The sequence below is a fragment of the Abrus precatorius genome, unplaced genomic scaffold, assembly GCF_003935025.1.
Source record: "Abrus precatorius isolate BTA unplaced genomic scaffold, Abrus_2018 Scaffold8, whole genome shotgun sequence".
NCBI lineage: Eukaryota > Viridiplantae > Streptophyta > Magnoliopsida > Fabales > Fabaceae > Abrus > Abrus precatorius.
In genome coordinates, this window is record NW_020874428.1 from 34,035,385 (window position 1) to 34,050,739 (window position 15,355).

The window sequence follows — 15,355 nt, forward strand, 5'->3', positions numbered from 1 at the left end:
CAAGAGTAAGAAATTACAAGAACATGAACAAGAAATTTCAAGTACCACAAATCACAGGAAGGGGAAAAAGAAATTGTAGGAACAGGGAAAAGAAATAGAACGAGAAAATTTGCAAGAAGTTGCAAGAACTGGAACAAGAAGCTGCAAGAAGAAGAAGATGGCAAGTATAAAAAATTACAAGAACGAGAACAAAAAATTGTAGGAATAAGGAAAAGCAGTAGAACACGAAAATTTGCAAGATCAAGAGTAACATATTGCAAGAACATGGAGAAGAAATTGCAAGTACAACAAATTACAAGAACAACAAAAATGAGAACAAGAATTACAAGTACAGCAACAATGAGAACAAGAAATTGCAAGAACAAGAACATGAAAAATTGAACAATAAGAACAAGAATAAAAAGATGCAAGAACAAGCATTAGAAATTGCATGAACAATAATAATGATATTAATGATTATATGCCTTAGTTGTTGGAAAGCTTCTCAAGAATTTACAAGAACATAAAATTGCAAGAACAGAAACAAGAAAAAGAAATTATAAGAACAAAAATGGAAATTGCAAGAGGCAGAACAATAAATGGCAAGAACAAGAACAATGATGATGTCTTACTTGTTGGAAAGCTTCTTAATACACACTAGAATGGTTGAATTTATTGAATGAAACTCAGCACCATGTTAACAGTAAAACAAATTAATTACTCTCTTATTCTATTTTAATAGACTTTAACGGCTAGTTAGTTTAGTTTATTTTCTTTCACTTCCCATTTGTATCCTTTCATATCAGTAGGTGTATTCATATGTAAATTGCTGATAGACCTGAGATGAGAGTTATGTTCTATAATAACAAATTATACAATCTTGATCAATTCAGATTTTGTCCTTAGTTTCCTTCTCTTTATTGCTCTTTTGTAATAGAATTCAACAATGGCTATTACTTTTTTATCCCACCACCCAGTTTCCAACACAACTTCTTCATCATAGTATTCATTATCATCCAATGATGACTCTGTGCAATCGGAACTAGAATTGAGAGATTGAGCGCGGTTCTTCCCTATTCAAATGATACTTCTGAATCACACTTTCTCTTTTTGCCACGTCGAATTCATGTAAAGATACACCAATTGCTCACTGAGAAAGTTGTACCTAACTTCTTTGGTTCCAATAATTCACCTAATTGACAAAGTTGTTGGTAAATCACCCCAATGGCCATGCATACCAATACCCTTCACCTACAACAATTTCATCTAAAAAGGAACATAGATGAAAAAGTCACAAAAGAAAAAATAACCAGTGTTCATCTAACCCTGCTTCAACAATAATGATAATCTGTTATAACTATGGTAGAATCAAATAGAATATCATACAAAATGCATTATTTTATGAGGATAGGTTTAATTAGGAAAATTTTCATCCTTAATAATATAACCAGTTCTAATGGTAAAAACCAATTCTATCATGACCATTATTATTATGATTATATGGAACTTATTTATCGAGATTGCGATGGACCAAATTATAGCAAGTCCATCTTGTACGTTGCAATAGATGTGTGATTGATGGTAAAGATGATAATGCACCATACACTTGGACCAATCAGATTAACTCTTGCTACCTCATCTGTGTATCATGCTTGCGGCAAATATAAAGGATTCGTTAACTTGTTTGGTCGTACCCACCAAGAGGAAGATAAGACCAAGATAAACTATATGGTCGATGCCTTTGAGTTTAAGAAAATTTCCAATCATGTAATGTCTTTTTTAAGCTATGTAACTCTGGAGCCAATCCTAAGCTTGTTATCCAAAATTGTGATATGAAGCATTCGGTGTCTCCCTCATTCCACTTACTGAAAAGAAGATTGTGACCATCACATATCCACCAAACGTTGTTTGATATCAAATTATGTGTAGCAAGTAGCAATATCTTACATGATTTGAAGGATATGTGTATGATTTTACTCAATCATGCTAGGCTTATATTGCCAGCCGTTGGATGTAATTTTAAAATATTATATTATATCTAGTTTAGGGTCTACTTGTATAAATCCTGATTTGAAACCTTTTCACGATATTAACTTAGAATCAAGGTCCACCATGCCATGTTTATTCTTATCTCGCAATGTCACTGAAAATGAAAAGGAAAGAGCTGCTTGACCTACCCAATCTTCTTCCACATTTTTCCCCACTGGGCAGTGTTTTGCATTTAAACTCGTTATTATTTCCTATTTTATTTTTTACAAGAATAATGCATCAAATTAGACCTTAAACCCATAAATATCGATTAATATATTTTCCAATTATAGAAACATTATTTTAGTATTTAAAATTAACATAAACCAATCATTTTAATCTTTATTATTATAATTTATATCAGCAATAAAAACAATCATAATTTCAGTGATTCATTTGATCCGTTAGCCTTTTGTCTGATAGGAATTGGAACGTATTGACTACTTCTAAAGCTCTAAGAAATAAGAAGTGTTCAATACTCAATTAATTTGTCCTCTTTTTTTTTTTCTTTTTGTGAATACTCAAGTGTGAAAGTTTTGCCGTTCACGGCCCGCTACAACGAAGTTGAATGGGTGGGTGGGACAGGGGATATGGAAAAAGCTGAGTAATTCAAGGCCAAAAAACTGAGGAAAAGGCCTCGACTTTCACAACTTGTCAAGCAATAAGTTTTCATATACCTTTTAAAATAGAAAAACACTCCTATTAGGCAAATTGAACTTATCTTATCAAGAAAGGACAAAATGGAAAAGGTCAACATTCATTTGATAACTGCTGACGTTAAAACTTATCTCTATATCTATCGTGAATTAGAGATGATCATCATTCGAATTAATCTCAAGAAAAGAAAAAAAGACCCTTTTGGTGTGTATTTTTTTATTAGTGAAAATTGGCACTTCGAATGTCACACAACGAATGGTGCAATTTCCCCTACCCTCATCAGTACAAGAGAGAGAGTGCCATCCAATTAGGTTTGGAAAACCTTCTTTAAGTGAACTAAAGAATGATATAGACATATTACTTGTCAATAAATGGTAAGTTGACATAATTAGTTACAAAATTCAAAGAGTAAACAGAATAAGTCGCTCATAAAATCTAACTCTGTTGTCCCACTCGTATTAATTCTGAGTTCTAAAAAATCTACTTAAATTTAGAAATTAGGAGTCTCATGACGCGCTTTCTTTACGCCAAATACCGCGCATGAAAGTTGACTTGGTATGAAAAACAGAGAGAACCAGCCACCTTAAATATTACTACAATTCAGCAAAGCACACAAGGGTTATGATCCCATGCTACCTTATGTGTACTTTATTCCTACGATTCATATTTCATTACAGCCGTTGGATGTGATCCTGAGAACCATAGTGTGTGATTAATTGGACCCCGGTTAGATTATTTTTATGAGAAAGATTCAATTACATGTCCCACGACCAATAACAAAGAAGCCAAAGGACAGAAAGACGTGGGAAAAATTCCAATTGGAAAACAGAGAGAGAAAGACCAACAGTGACTTAGAGGGAGAGATTAAACCGAGTCAATTCGGTTTTGAATTCCAACCGCTCCAACGCATCATCTTGATTCCTCTTTCTTTCACCAAATCCCACAATTTTAAAAACCCACTTTTTTTTAAAGCCGTGTGTGAGTGTGTCTCTTACAATAACCATCCATGTCTTGTTTTCTTCCCCACAAAATCATCATTTTTTTGTTGCTTAACTTAACCTCTGATCCTGGGACACACACCCTCTCTTCATCTTTGCTTCAATTCCAATCAACCCTTCAACCATAATATTTTCAATTCCTATTTATTCCGTTACCATTTTGTGGCAGTTACAAACAGCCCTGAAACCCCGTGTTCCCCGTGTTCATCCAATCCAATTCAACCCTGCTGAATTGACGAGCCCCATCTCCATCCCCACCTGGTTTTCTCGCAAAGTTTCAAACTTTGGAGAAATCAAATCATGGGGGTTCAAAAAGACAGGGTGAAATTCAACGTAGGAGGCAGAGTGATGGAAACGACAGCAACAACACTGGCCAATGCAGGGCGCAATTCAATGTTCGGGGCAATGTTTGACGAGAATTGGAACCTGATATCTGATAACGTGAGCGAGAGATTCATGGATCGCAACCCCGATTGCTTCGCTGTTCTCCTCGATCTGCTCCGAACCGGGGAACTCTGCATCCCACCCAGCATCCCCGAGAAACTCCTCTACAGAGAGGCCCTCTTTTACGGTGTCCTGGACCACGTTAGAGCCGCAAAGTGGGGTCCATTCGATGGTAACAGGTTGAGGTTGTCGCGGTCCTTGCAGGGTCAAGCACCGGGTGATGGAACAGCCATTCGGGCTGGCCCTGATGGTGGTTGTTGTGTAGCTCATGGTAGCATGGTTCATGTGTATGATTGGATGTTAGAGGAACACCCTCCTCTCAATCTTGATTATCAACGAGTTAATGATGCTGGTTGGGTTGACTCCGACAACATAGTAATTGGAGTGAGTGAAAGGCTTGGGAGGGGTGATGGTGGGATGGGGTTGTTTAGTTCCCACACGGGGGAACTTAGATATAAGTTTCAAGTTAGTCATGAGAATCGGGTGAAGAGTTACACTGCTGGTGCTTTGAGTTTTAGTTCGGATTATAAGATATTTTCTAGCTGTAAGGGAAGAAGTAATGAGTATGGGGTTGGTGTTTGGGACCAGGTAACTGGGAGTCAAATTGATTTTTTTTATGAGCCTTTCGGTTGGTCTCTTGGGGATGCTGATAAGCTTCAGTGGTTGGAAGGGAGCAACTGTTTGTTGGTTGCTACTATGTTTCCTAGGAAGGACAACTGTTACATTAGCCTTTTGGATTTCAGGGAGAAGAGGATGGTTTGGTGTTGGTCTGATGTGGGGGCTCCCTTTGCTGTGGATGAGAAACGGGTGAGGGATGCAATTGCAATGGAGGACAACAACTCCATTTGTGTGGTCAATGAGTTTGAGGATTTGGGGTTCATGGATTTGAGGAGTTCTGGTGCCACAAGCATTAGGTGGAGCTCAAGAAGTAGGTTGATGAATGGGAAGATGCCAGAGGAACCCTGTTACCCCAAATTGGCACTGCATGGAGGCCAGCTTTTTTCCTCCATGAATGATTGCATTTCAGTGTTTTGTGGCCCTGAATGGGTTTTGACATCCAGGCTCAGACGAAGCTATGGTGGTTCAATTTGTGACTTTTCCATTGGAGGGGATAGGCTTTTCGCCCTTCATAGTGAGCAGAATGTGTTTGATATATGGGAGACTCCAACACCACCAATTCTATGATTTATTTTATACTGTGGCTTGCTTAGTTTACGGTTACTTATCTATAGTTTGCTACAACCGGAATGCTCCTGCATTTGATGCAGTGTTGAGTCTAAAACTTGTATATACGAGATTGAGTAGTTTATAACTAAAGTCTAAAGGTGTAGTGGATTGCAGATCTACAGATAAAGATAATACTAAATATGGATTGCATATTTTCTGTTTCCTGTGACTCAGATTTCATACATCACTTCGATCTCTTGCAGATTCTAGGTTCGTACCAGCCCCCTGTTTTTCTCTCTCTCCGTTTTTTTTTTTTTTTTGCTATTTAAAGGACATATTCTCTTCCTTACATTGTTTCGCCTTTTTCTTTCCCAACTAATATTGCGGTTTAAATGTAGTAAAGTCACTTCACTAACCTTAAAAAGACGAAGGGAATCATGTGAACTGAATTCCCTTGGCACGTGAGCAGTTGTAACTGCTATGCCATTTGGACTTGCTTTGAATGGAATCGCTTCAGCCAGAAGGCGTCACTGGTGGGTGGAGTGGTTTGCGGCTTTTAGGTCACTTTACTTTCCCAATAAATGGTACTACATAAAATATCCCTTGAACTCTTTCGGCTGCACCAAATCCATCAAAAGCACACATAAATCCCAAAGTCTCAAATTGTTAGATATTTGAGATTAACGGACGATAACCAACCAGACAATTTCGTTGTCCAAGTTCCAAATATTAATTTAATCAAACTCAGGTTGTTTAGCGGGAAAAAAAAGATGGATTGGGTTCTCTCGGTCTCCCCACGAGGAAACACTTGTTTGTGTTTAGAAGATCGTTCCACTTTGAAGTTTGCAAACAGTTATGGTTGGATATGGACTTTTCACTAGACCAGAAGGACACTGTAGACCTAAATGTCAGCAATATAAAGAAAAAAAAATACCCAGCAATAATATTGGCAGTACTCAGCATAATTCATTGCGCTCAAACCACTGTGCAACTCCACGTGTTTTCTTATCCGTTGGACAACTTTATATATTAAAATATATAATACAATGTTCTCCCAACGTGTATATCTGGCAAGAACCTCGCTGTAAAGATTACCCATCTACTTTAACCTAATGAATGCTTCTTGGGGCTTGGCCTTGGATAATCCGCAACTTGGTAACATGATTATCGATAGCAGCAAGCAATTTTCTCTTTATACGTGATAGGAAAAACAAAACCCTATTAGACAAAGAACGAACATGTAAAAAGAAATTGAACGGCATACCAACCTAATTTGATACATAAAAAATTTCATATGAGAAGAAAGCCAGCGTGGACCTAATTAGGCATAATCAGGCATGGCTTCCTTCAAAAATGTAATTGGGTGAGAGTCTTCAGGGGCAAGTTCGTCGAAGGCAACATAATTTTGCCCTTTGTCGTACACATGACACACTGTCATGATTGTCTTCATCAATCTCCAATTCCAACTAGCCTCATTCAGATACTGTCGATCCAACACAAAGAAAACAAGATAAAAATAATTAGCAACAATGACAATTTTCTAGAGAATTTAACCAATGGGATAAGTTACAAATATGTATTATTGGAATAAACAAAACTGCCAAATCTTTTATTTGGACTATATCTAAAAGAAGCTTCAGTGGCAAAGCAAATAGTCTAACAATTTTAATATTTTTTTAAGACTGAGACTCGAGAAAGGAAGAAAAAGCCAGCCATTACTTGTTAATTATGCTGACAGTGCTGATAATATAAGTTTAATGCATTGAACAATGACCCTCGTTCCATACATGAACAGGCAGAAAACGATATCGGCACTTTCTGTCTTACCTGTCCCCAATTTTCTTGGAGAGACTTATGGGCTGCTCTTAAATTATAGCTTGGTATCCTCGGGGATATGTGGTGAGGAATATGGACATTAATATCGTGACATAGGATCTCAATCCTGTTCAGGAAAAAAAAAATAGCAACAAAAGAAAAAAGTTTGTCAATCCTATGATATACAAACGTTTTTTAAGACAAAATGAGAAAGCCGGGGGGGGTTATAAGATAAGTAATTCAGGGGATGCAATGTAACATATGAATAATCAAGCATTTTAAATTTAACACATTCACTGGCAGTAGACATTAAAACAGATATCAGGAAACTGTAAGCATTAACACATTTCAAATTTTGTTGGTTGATAAAAAACATTTCAAATTAGATTCATAATTAATCAATAATAGTAATGCAATATCAAAGCACATGTAAAAATCTTCTTCACCTCAAATAAGAACTCATCCTGGGAAAACATCGTTGGCCTATGAAAAAGATCTTTATTCTCATTTGTTTTATTTTTTCAAATTTTTGTCTTGTATTTTAATAACACTGGAGCACAGATAAGGAATAGGTAGGATAAGAAGGATAAATCATTAAAAATTATTCATAGAATCCAAGATCAGTCATCTTCGGATAAGTAATGAAATAAAATTCAACAATAGCTCATCAATTATGCACTATATTCCACCTCCATGTGACAATTTATTGGAAAGGAAAACATAAATTGCAATCAAAGGAGCAAAAGGAATTCCATTACCATTTAGGGTAATCACAATGAACAGTTCCATTAAGCTGTGCTTGTGCAGCATTCCACTCTTCTGAATATTTGAATGGTATGTGCGGTGCAGTATGATGTACCATGGTAAAAGTACTCATCTGTGATTGCCAGCAAAACAAAAAACCACTTAGATATTGGACTCTTTATATAACTTTAAATTCTAAGACACATGGCCAGAGTATTAATTATATCAAGAAAATTCAGACTTGGCAACGGCACACTGTATCTTGGGGGGTGGGGGGATAACAGAACTACTAAATATTAATAATTCAACAAGATTGCAATATATGGTAACAAACAAAATTTGTCAATGATTTAAAATAAAAAGGGCATGCATGATATTTTATCTGGAGGTGCAAATAGTGTTAGACCTGCTTAGCAAAATGCCAGCCTGATCTTTGCCTAATAACTATCATTTGCTATTTTTTGGGGCATAGCCTAAATTTTTTTGCAAAAATATAAAATCCTGACAGAAAACCTATATTACAAGTAGGCCTTAAAGTAGGCTAAGAAACTAAACTTTTTAATTTTTAATATCATCTTTAATAAAAGAGTTTTGTTTAGGACTGAAGATAAGCAAATTTTATTAAAAAAAGAAGTATTTATTGTATTTTTATAATTTCAATATAATAATTGTATATTTTTTTTTATAAAAATTTTCTATTTGTAGACGTTTAAACTCAGCACTAAGGACTGAGGTTAACAAAATCTTTAATAAAATTATATGTTGTCCAAAATGTATACATTCAGGAAATAAATAAATAGGTCACTTTGTTAAGCAAAAAAAGCTTTCTTTTAGGGCCTAAAACTTAGCCTATTTAATTAAATAAGATTATAAACAATACAAGCCTAGTTTGTTTGCTATGTAGGTTTGGCCAAAATAGGCCAACATAGGACCTTAATGAGCATCATGACTTATTGCAATCCCTAGTTATAACTAGGGAATCCAGGAATAATTATAAGGACTCAAGAGGGATAAAATTAAATTTAAATAACAGTTTTTAAATTTAAAAATTAAAATGGCATAGCTTTATTAAGGTTGAACACAGTGCTCTCTCATTCCATAAGATTAAATCATTGTAAAATTTTTCAGTGAAGTTTAACAAAATATGAATTTCCAAGATAGAAGTGAAATTACCCAGAAGTGATAGCCCAACCATGGCATCAGCCAGAATTTTATCCATCCCATTATTCCAGTCTTGTAAATAATTAATGGCCATCCAATTGCCATAAAGGCAAAAACACAAGCTAAACTTATCTTCACTCTATTCACTTCATTTGGTCTGAATTTCTTCAAATCAAAGTGCCACATCAACCTGTTAGGATGCACATCATTATCAAGATTTGAAATAAAGGTCATAAAATATGAATCCAAGGCTGCTTAAGTAAATGAAGTAGAACTTGCGGAACTGTAAAAATATTTCAAGGCATAGGTGATCTTAAAGAATAAATGACTCCTTTGTATGCCATACCAGTGTGCTATAGACATCCAACATCGAAAAGGACCATATCCATATATTATTACTTTCCTCAAAGTTGGAGATGATTCAAACTCATCCTTCCAAACAGGGTGCCAAGCAGTATCTTCATACAACCTGTAGCATCAGAAATGACTTACAATTCAAAGTAATGAAACAGTGAAGCTACTGATTTGACCCATTATGGTGTGGAAAGCTCAAAGTGTGAGTGTGATAGAGAGAGACCCTTAGAGGTTGTTTGATTTCAAAAAACTTTTTTGTTCTAATTTTCTATTTTCACTTTTAATTACAAAATTCTAACCTTATTTTCATTCCATTTCCTATTTTCCAATATTTGTACAAAAAAACAATAAAAGTTATACTTACTATACAAATATTTGAAAATAGAAAACAAAATAAAAATAAGAAAGTTGTTTTATAATAAAAAATAAAGAACAGAAAATGAAAATAAAAAATGTTTTCTAAAACCAAATATCTCCTAAGGAGGGGATTCCATATTAGTATTTGTGAGCATCATGTAAATAAAACATGGCACAGGATTTTCTCCTTAGCAAGCATGTTATCATTACACGTCTCAATAGGTGCACTATACATACTGTATGTAGCATGCATTTTATCCTTTCTGCATTAGTGCCCTCTAACTTTGAGCACATGCGGGACTGAGTGTGAATGCATATTGGAAAGGAAAGGGAAATATCATGGAGAGCAAAATGATGCAATATCCCACTATCTATTAAAACAAAACAAATAATCAAGTTTTGCACTTCCTATTAAATTGAAATATTAGCCAGTCCCTCTGATGCTACAGTTAATTTACAAGATACACCTGGAAAAACAAAACAGAAGGCAAAATTGCTTACATGTTTGTTTTTGCATGATGCCTGTCGTGCTTAAATCGCCATGGCTCATATGGATAAATCAGTGGCATAAAGGCCAGAGTTCCGACAATGTCTTCTACCAATTTGTTCGTTGAAAAAGATTTGTGAGCACAATCATGTCCTATAACAAAGAACTGTATGAAAAAAAAGAGGAAAGAGGATTACAAAAACAAAATCAGAAGGTTGGCCAAGATCTTTAAGGGGAAAAGAGTTGCTGAGAAATAGGTGTGAGGAACCAGTAACGAATGTTGATAAAGAAAACTATGCATACTGAACTAACCCCTGTTATTGCAGTCCCAGTCCATGCCCAAGCCAGAGGAAGAAGATACCAGGGAGCTTTGGAAATCATGAAGAGCCCCAGGGCATAGGAAGTGACAGATATCAAAACAGATTTCCATGCTTTTACATCATCAATCTCAAAGACCTTCAAAAAAATGTAAAGGAAAAATATGCATCATTAACAAATTAAACATAACTAAATAAAAACTGTACCCTCATCACCATGAAAACATTACAAAAGGAAGACAAACCTTTCCTTTCTTTTTTTTCATTTGGGTATAATTTTATGCCAAAACAAGGGATGAAAATGGAAGAACCATATACAAACAACATCATTGATGTTCTATTATATACACATACGCCACCATGACATTGGGAACATTTTCTCAATATTCTTATGCAAGGAAAAAAAATCCAAACTTAATAACACAATTTACAAATCATTGAAAATAATAGACTACCTAAGAACTGACTCAGCAAACTACAGTTTAACACAAAAGTCCTGTTCAGTGATGACGCTATAAAACACGACACGGTTCTACATTTAAAAAATTAAAAGAAAAAAGAAAGAAGCACCTTCTTGGGAAGGGAATTAATAACATCCTTTAAAGTAACATCATCTGGAAGCTGTTCTCCAATTTGGCTGAAACCATAGTTTTCAGCTAATTGTTTTCTGTACTCAGCACTTTCAGCTTCCACTGGTTCTACTGGAATTGCCACAGCACGTACAACAGTGACTCTATTCCTACCAACAAAATGCCTTTGATGCCTTAACCCTTTCCGTATAAGCCCCTCACAGTTCAAACTAAACATGGCTGTGGCAGAACGACGATTAATTATTTAAAACGCCATTAGGAAATAGTAAAACGACAGCACTGAATTGAGGTAAGGTAAGGGCAATAATGACCTGGAGAGCATTGCGCAGCAGCAATGTTTGTCTTGAAAACTGGCTTCTTATGAGAGCCCTGCAAAACCAGAGCATGAGATTCTACTTCGTTGGAATTTAGGATAACGGTGAAAGAAAAAGGAAGAAGATTAAAAGAGGAAAACCTTGAAAAGGAATAATGAATCTGCGAGGGTGCAAGCCATTGTGAGCAGAAGAGAAGAATCAAGCTCACAAGGGATTGAGAGAGATAACGCTCTTCTTTGTTTTCTTTTTTCCCTTTTCGAAAATGTCGATGTGGATGGCAATGTGATTTATATGTGTGAGAGAGCAAGACGAAGTCGTTTTGTGGGACCCTCCAAATGTGGACTCCGTTGTGCAGACCATCACAGCCGCATGTATTTATTGGACGGCGTCGTTCTCCGTCCAACACACTGCGGCTACAGTGTTAAGCACACACTGTTGGCTTAGTTTAATCACAATTTATATTTTCACTTGTGTTTAAATATTTTATCATCTAAATTATTTTTTATTAATAATATAATTATATAGAGAAAAATTTAAATAAATATGAAAAATATATATTTGAAAGTCATGATAAACACTTATTTTATTATTATAATAATTTTGTAAATATGTCTTTAATTTAAATTATTTAAATATAAATTATTTTATTGAATGTTTGATGAGGTTTTGGTTTATAAAAAAATCGAAATTATTTTAAAATGATTAAAATATTAATAATTTTTTAATTCTTTTTATTTATATGTGTAATTCTAATTTGACTCACAAAGTTATTATGATGTTGCGTTCGCACTAATATATACTAAAAGTTTCAATTTTAATATTAACGAGGAAATTAGTTATTTTCCTTTGTCTATATCATAACCTTACATAATTAAAAAAATGAAAGAGGTGTTTAAAAAGAGTCTCACTAATACGTGACTAAGAGACGCTTATTATAAAATTAAAAAATGTGTAGTTTTCTATTAAAAAATAAGGTCTTATTAATCAATGTTGTAAAAATATTTTTTATTGACTAAGGAGAATACATAGTTATATTTTATTTTCAATTTTTAATCAATACACTTAGTATATTAATTAATATTTATTTTAAAAATATGATAAATTATATTGGAATTTAATTTTAATATACTAATATTACAAATATTTTTACACGCCTTTATCAATTAGAAAATGTTTTACATTTACATATTTGTTGTTGTGGTAGGCTATAATACGGTAATAACGCACTCACTTTTTCTTTTTCTTTTTGGTCCAAATAATAATCACTCTATTGACTGGTTCACTTAGGCATGTTTCACATGCATCTTGCTACCGTGTTGGAGTTTCAAAACGTGATTTTCGCGATTATGATTCGAAACGTTGTTTTAGTTTCAACCATCACATTCCACTTCCATTTTGAATGTATATATATATAATAAAATTATTTAAAACATTAAAAATTTATAAATTTATTTTAAAAATTTAATAACCACAAACAATATGTATCCAAATATTAAAATTTTAACAAAATTATAATAATTTTAAGATATAATTTATTTTAAAATAATATAAACAATATACTAAGTAGAATTTTATACAAATAAAATTATATGTAGAAAAATTAAAGTTTATATAAAATAATAAAAATAAATTATAAATATAAATATAGAGATTTAAAATTATTAAAAATGTTAAATAATAATTTTATCTTTAAAATTTAAAACAAACTTAAAACATATATAAAAATTATTGTAATAATAAAAAATATAATTCACACGTCATTATAAAGGTTAATTATTTTTTTTTTTTAATGACTTCCATCAACCTTTAATATTTTAATATTTTATAATATTGACATTGATTGTGTATATTAGTAATATCAACTATTATTTTAAATCTAATAACAATGCTAAAAATACAATATAATATCGTATTGAAATTTTATCATAACAAAATACACCTACTTGATATAAATCTGTTGGCCATCAAGGTAGAGTTTATTTTTGTGATTTTTTTTTTTCATTGTAGGAATTTAAAATTATTTAAAATATATTTTCACTAAAGTCAAACTAATACTTAAGCAAAAAATAATCTTAAGATTAATTACATTTATTCATACTAGACATAAACATTGCTGTTTGCTCGATGTTCCTCGTATAATAAGGATTTAGCACAATGTAATATTTAGAATAAAAGACAACTGCATAGTAAGCGTAGCCATGACAAAAACTGTAAAGACATCTCATAAACATGTTTATCCTTGTATTTTTTTTTAAATTTATATGAAATATTAAAAAAAAAAAACTCAAAACATTGTTAAACATTTTAGAATAAATGCAATTTTTCTATTTTTAAATGCATATTCTGAAACAAAACACAATCAATTAAATATAAACAAAAAAAGTTTTAACTCATGTGTAAAATTAATTTATCTTGGTTTTATTAATGAATAAAATTTTTAAGTTGTAAATAAATTATTTAATTTTTTTATCTTATAAAAAATTAATATTATATTTACTATCATTATTATTGCTTCTTGTCAACTATCGTTGCTTAAGATGTAACTAATGTTGTTATCATTTTGTTATAATTGTCATTTTACTATCATTGTCATCATAATTATTGTTATTTTTTTTTTTATTATTTTTCTTTTGTTGTTTTTTAGTAACATCAATTTTCACTGTTATTATTAGCCTACCATTCTTATTATTACTATTAGTTTAAGCTTTCATTATTTTTTTTCTTAATCACTTAATTGCTTATCATAATCTTTGTCATTGCATCATAAATAATACTTTTTATTTTAAGAATATAACTATTATTAATGTTATATCATTAATTATTATCATTATGATCAACACAAGTATTTTTTATCTGTATAATTACATTATTATCACCTCTAATACTATATTCATTATCATACTCACTAATGTTTTTACTTATCATTTAATTACTTTGATTACTCACTATCATTATTATCATTCTCATAATTATAATTATTGTAATCATTACTACATACTTCTACCACTATTATTACCATAGTCATTTATTATTATTGTCGTTACTATTATTAATGTTGATTCAATATTCAATAATTCAATATAAATATGTAATGATTAACTAATATATATTAGTTTAAACTAAAAAAAATTAATTTTCAAATTTAAAATAATAAAAAATTAAAATTAATATTATAAAAATAAAAAATGATTATTCCTGGATTTGACTTCTGTGTAAGTTTTTAAAGAATGATCATACAAAATAATAACAATGAACACTGATATAAAAGAAGCACAAATTTTGTTGGTCCAAAGAAGAAAAACACATTTCTTGAATTCCAGTTATAGTCCAGTTAAATTTTTCTTATATTGGGCCAACATTTAAGTTTCCTCCTCCCTCTATTCTCTTTCGGAATATACTAAACTTATTTTCAAAAACTAAATCATGAAAACAATAACAAAAGATGACGTGATTAATGCAAAAATGATGATCCAAAATCTAAGACGTGCTACAATTTGAAGAAAAAAAATCCCAAGGCATGTTAGTTTGACATTTCCATATGTGTAAATCGTTTCTCAATTTAAACTGACGATTATGACGCTTTAAACACAAAATTTAAAAACACATTAAGGGGTAATAAATATTTTCTACTCACAACAAAATCGATTATTCAGCATAAATTAGTTGAAGTTGAAGATGAGTTCAGGTAAACATAGAACAAAACAATATCAAGCCCATAAACAGTGACACAAGAAAATCTAATGAGCTGTAAAATTGTCGGTGGTGTGGATAGCAATAACTGATTTAATTAAGGTAGTTGTGTTTTGTAGTTTGTTGGTCAAATCTTGTACGAAACCCAACCACATATGAAACCCAGATTCCCACATGAGATGTTTAGGGGTCCAAAGCCAATGTCTTGCAAGGCACATATGAAACCCAACCATATATATGTTTGTGCCTTAAC

General features: G+C 32.4%; 2 protein-coding genes across 2 annotated transcripts; one reads left to right on the forward strand and one right to left on the reverse strand.

Annotated features, from left to right (window-relative positions):
- The first annotated feature begins 2,529 nt into the window (after positions 1 to 2,529).
- On the forward strand, positions 2,530 to 6,183 carry LOC113845860 (BTB/POZ domain-containing protein At2g24240-like). The gene has a single exon (XM_027473516.1). The coding sequence runs from the start codon at positions 3,963 to 3,965 to the stop codon at positions 5,289 to 5,291; it is 1,329 nt and encodes a 442-aa protein (XP_027329317.1). The 5' UTR covers positions 2,530 to 3,962; the 3' UTR covers positions 5,292 to 6,183.
- An 11-nt stretch (positions 6,184 to 6,194) lies between these two features.
- On the reverse strand, positions 6,195 to 11,670 carry LOC113845861 (omega-6 fatty acid desaturase, chloroplastic). The gene is made up of 10 exons (XM_027473517.1): positions 11,553 to 11,670; positions 11,410 to 11,467; positions 11,079 to 11,317; positions 10,504 to 10,647; positions 10,206 to 10,357; positions 9,340 to 9,462; positions 9,006 to 9,183; positions 7,847 to 7,965; positions 7,101 to 7,215; positions 6,195 to 6,756 (listed from the first exon to the last, which is right to left on the reverse strand). The coding sequence occupies exons 1-10, from the start codon at positions 11,589 to 11,591 to the stop codon at positions 6,595 to 6,597; spliced, it is 1,329 nt and encodes a 442-aa protein (XP_027329318.1). The 5' UTR covers positions 11,592 to 11,670; the 3' UTR covers positions 6,195 to 6,594.
- Positions 11,671 to 15,355: the final 3,685 nt, after the last annotated feature.

Excerpts from the sequence above, each read along its gene's own strand:
- LOC113845860 (XM_027473516.1), top strand. The coding sequence starts at position 3,963 with ATGGGGGTTCAAAAAGACAGGGTGAAATTCAACGTAGGAGGCAGAGTG.
- LOC113845861 (XM_027473517.1), bottom strand. The coding sequence starts at position 11,591 with ATGGCTTGCACCCTCGCAGATTCATTATTCCTTTTCAAG. Across the intron at positions 7,966-9,005 it reads GGTTGGGCTATCACTTCTGG|ATGAGTACTTTTACCATGGT; the intron begins GTAATTTCACTT and ends TGGCAATCACAG. Across the intron at positions 7,216-7,846 it reads CATTGTGATTACCCTAAATG|GATTGAGATCCTATGTCACG; the intron begins GTAATGGAATTC and ends TTTCCTGAACAG.